The following is a 3905-nucleotide window of genomic DNA, read 5'->3' on the forward strand; positions in this document are numbered from 1 at the left end:
CAGATCTTCAATTCTACCACTTAAATATTTATTTTAAATTGATGAAAAAACAATCTTGTAACTATGTTGCCAGTGGTCACAAAGTCTCACAGTGTAATTCGTTAAAAGGTCAGTTTGTGTAGAAACTCTTTACTGGGTATATTAAGTGATTATACATCACAAGAAAATGATATGACCTGTAAATAAAAAGGATTATTAAAAGTTTACGTTGTATGATCTGTGAATGCAAAACTTTTCTAAAAGAGCTGCCACTTTTTGGAAACCACTGGTAAAATTTTACTTCTCAAACTTTTGCCATTACGGCATTCTTACTAAATGAATTTCCTTGCAGTTTATCTGAAACGGTTAGGTTTAAAAACATCCCTAATCTTATAACATTTTTGTAATTTACCATGTTTGCATAAACGCCCTGTCAACCACTCCATTCGTTTTGTTCATCACATTTTTGAAACTTTATAAGGTAGTGTATGTAAACCAGCACATTAGTCTTTCAAGTATCTTCACAAAGCGTCATGCAAACTAAGCATATTTACTGGAAACCTAGTTTTTTCGGACCATATAGATGATCACGTTTTTCAGGAGACGGGTAATTTGTGAATACACACTTTAAGCCAGTTAAGTTACTTAGGTATCTGTGCACGTAACTCGCATTGCCCCCAAGACTAGATTAGTTCAATTTGCGTTGTCCATGGTGCTGAAAATGAATAAGGCAGAGCTCTGTAGTTTAATCTGTGTAGAACGGGGCCTACATTTTTTTTGTAACATTTGTTCCTTAACATTAAAGATATTTAATTGAGTTTAATGTCTATACAATTGATAACCATAACACAAGTAATACCTAAAATAATTAGTGCTACCCTTTTAATGATTTAATATTTAGATTTAAACATTGCTTAATCTTAATTTTAAAAATACCTGCTTTGGAGACTGCTTCATTGTGTATAAAACAGTGTGGGTTGAAATGAATGGTCAATTTGATAGCTTGGACTCCTGTCAAATGTAAAAACGGTTTAGCAGACGTTGCATTTATCCTTGGCACACTGGGAGCAAGTTGCTTCTAAAGTACAATAAAAGGACGACCTACTAAATTAGAACAACTCTATTAACATGTCTGACGAGAGAGAGCACCATGTTCTTGTACACTGAGTATACAATGTTTGTTTATGGATCAGTTTCAGAGGTCTGCTGTCAAGACTTCAAGTTTCGTGTATGAACCTGTGAACGAAGGTAGTTCTCTCAGTGCACATTTCTGGTACGATTTTGCATTTCTTTCCTTCTGCAAGAATGTATGTTCTTTGTATGTATGTTATACTTTTCTAACACATTTTTGAAGATGTCCTGCAAACTGCGACAATCTTTGCTTTTGAACGAATCAGGACAGCTATAATGTAACACTTGCCTAGACAGGTGCACCAAAGCAGAAATATCCAATTTCAGCTCCAATGTACAAATTTTTTTATCCCAAACAGCTGACTTGCTGATTTCATAGGCAACTGAAACAAAAGGAAGGACCACTTCTCTGAGAAATCAAACCTTTAAATAGCTCTAGTTTTGTGCGGACAAGACTGCAGACCTAGAGATACACAGGTACTTTTGCACAACACTCAGTATGTGTGGACCCTTGAATCTCATGACCCGTTAGGCTTCAATGTCAGAGAGCAGAGTAGGTATATAATAGTGGATATTCTGTTTGTATTTTCTTGAGCAGCTCGCCTCTTTGACAATGCATAGTTTTGCACCTTTGAATTTTAGAATATCCTCAGGGCAGGTATAACTGATAACATATAAAACCTTGCTGTTTTGATTAAAAAAAAAAAATCTCACTCTAAACTATACATCACTTGATGTCCTTGGTCTCAAGGAGAAATTAGAAGGAACACAACCGCAGCAAGCCAACCATAGCGATTTCTGAATGTCAGGGTTTCTGAAGGCGTAAATGATAGGATTAATGACTGAGTTGCAAGTGGCAGGCAGGACGGTGGCATAGGTGTAAATCAAGGGGTAACTGGAGTCTGCCACCAGGGCGTACATGGCGACAGGGACCCAACACAAAGCAAAGGTCCCCAGGATGATGGATAAGGTCGACACACCCTTTGTGGTTGAGGAAGCGTGGGAAGTAGCCATGAACTGATGTTGGACAGCAATCTGCTGGGCGTGCCTGAAGGCGATTTTGCAGATCTGGAGGTACAGCTGCATCATGAGGGCGAAGATCAGCAAAAAGGTCACGGCGAGCACAGCGGCATTGTTTTTGGTCACAGGGCGGATCACACTGCAGGTGGACCCGTCCTCCACACAGTTCCAGCCCAAGAGCGGCAGCAATCCCAAACCGATGCACGTTAGCCAAAGACAAACCAGCATCATGTAGGTAAAAGTCACCGTCCTCTCTGTGTGGTAGGTCAGGGCATTGTACAGAGACAAGTATCTGTCCACGGTGATCGCCAAGATGTTGCACACAGAGGCGGAAAAGGCGGCGATGAGCAGTCCGGCAGAGATGAGAGACACAAAGTCTGACCTCAGCATGTAGGTGAATATGAAATTGAGGATCAGGCCCAGTCCAGCCAGGAGGTCTGCAAAGGCAAGGCTTCCTATTAAAATGAACATGGGTGCCCGGAGGGTGGGCGTGTAAAACAGGATGGCGATTACAATGGCGTTCTCGCAAGAAATGAGAGTCCCGGTGACGCACAGCGCGATGTCCCATGGATTGACGGGCACTGGCCGCAGGTCCGAGGTCCTGACGGGGGAGGAGTTTCTATCGTCCTGCAAATTCCAGTTTAGCCAATTAAGGGAGGAGGTGTTTTGTAGTTGGTTGCTCATAGCTGCAGCAAGAGTATGAATCATAGCTGAGAGGGGGGGAGAAAACGAGGGTGTTACTGGAGAGAAATTCAGCATTGGGATTGAAAGGAAAAACACAGAATGCATAGGTAAAGGGGAATAAGGAAATTACGCCCCCCCCACATGCCCTTTCTCCATCACCTCCCTTAATTTCCCCCTACCCCACCCTGAACAGACTCACACACTTTAAACCATTCAATTCGGCTCTGTCTTCACTTCGTGCACATTTCACATCAATAAGACTTACAGAATGCATTGCACCGATATCACATTTTCTGAAGGACGTCTGTGTCATGTACACTAGCCACGCAAAAAGAAAAAAACCTAAAAAAAACAAAACGGCAAAGCTTAAAGGGAAAAAAAAAGAGAGAACAAAGATAACGAAGAAGACTAAGTACCCAGGTAACAATTTAATGTTGCACCAACGTTGTTAAATGTTGCAGAAACGCTGTCTTACTATGACAGGCGATGACAGACGAATCAGACATCATCAAGGCTTTTAATGACTTAATACATTTGTATTCCAATGTAAACATGTTTAAACGAAAAACCAGAACCACATCTGCATATTCAACTTGTTAACTAATGGGAATTTCGCAGCACTAAAATGATCAATGCAATAAACTGCAAAACCACGCACAAGCTACAATGTTTTACCAGCTATTTAAAGACCCACGGTACTGCCAACGCGAGCTAAATAAATATACGCATTTGCTGCCACCGGTCGCCTGTATCTTGCATTTGTAACCCCAACATGCTGCACGACATACAGACAACAGACCCAATTTGAAACCGTGTGCATGCTAGCGTTTCATTCACAAATCTTGCACAGACACTCATTCGCCGGTAATAAAGGACTAACAAAGGTCAACCAGCAAAGCAAAGGTGCAGTCTGTTTTAAAACATACCTGGAAAAGGAGCGACTAAAACATCAGCCTATATCAACCCCATCACAGCGCTGCATGGCTTTATTTTACACACTAGCACAGTCTAGCATCATAGGCACAGCGGGCGGCTGGGGGGGAGAGCCACAAACGCAATATTACCAGATTCCCCTTTGTTTAAAGCTGTCG

The 3905-nt window shown here is 41.5% G+C and overlaps 1 protein-coding gene across 1 annotated transcript; it reads right to left on the reverse strand.

Moving 5' to 3' along the window:
- Nucleotides 1–864: 864 nt before the first annotated feature.
- Nucleotides 865–2838, reverse strand: LOC136759601 (G-protein coupled receptor 12-like). Its single transcript, XM_066714590.1, has one exon. The coding sequence runs from the start codon at nt 2836–2838 to the stop codon at nt 1831–1833; it is 1008 nt and encodes a 335-aa protein (XP_066570687.1). The 3' UTR covers nt 865–1830.
- Between the last annotated feature and the right edge of the window lie 1067 nt (nt 2839–3905).

The sequence above is a fragment of the Amia ocellicauda genome, chromosome 10 (genome assembly GCF_036373705.1).
Source record: "Amia ocellicauda isolate fAmiCal2 chromosome 10, fAmiCal2.hap1, whole genome shotgun sequence".
NCBI lineage: Eukaryota > Metazoa > Chordata > Actinopteri > Amiiformes > Amiidae > Amia > Amia ocellicauda.

Bases quoted from the DNA above. Each gene is read 5' to 3' on its own strand.
- LOC136759601 (XM_066714590.1), bottom strand. From the start codon at position 2,838: ATGATTCATACTCTTGCTGCAGCTATGAGCAACCAACTACAAAACACC.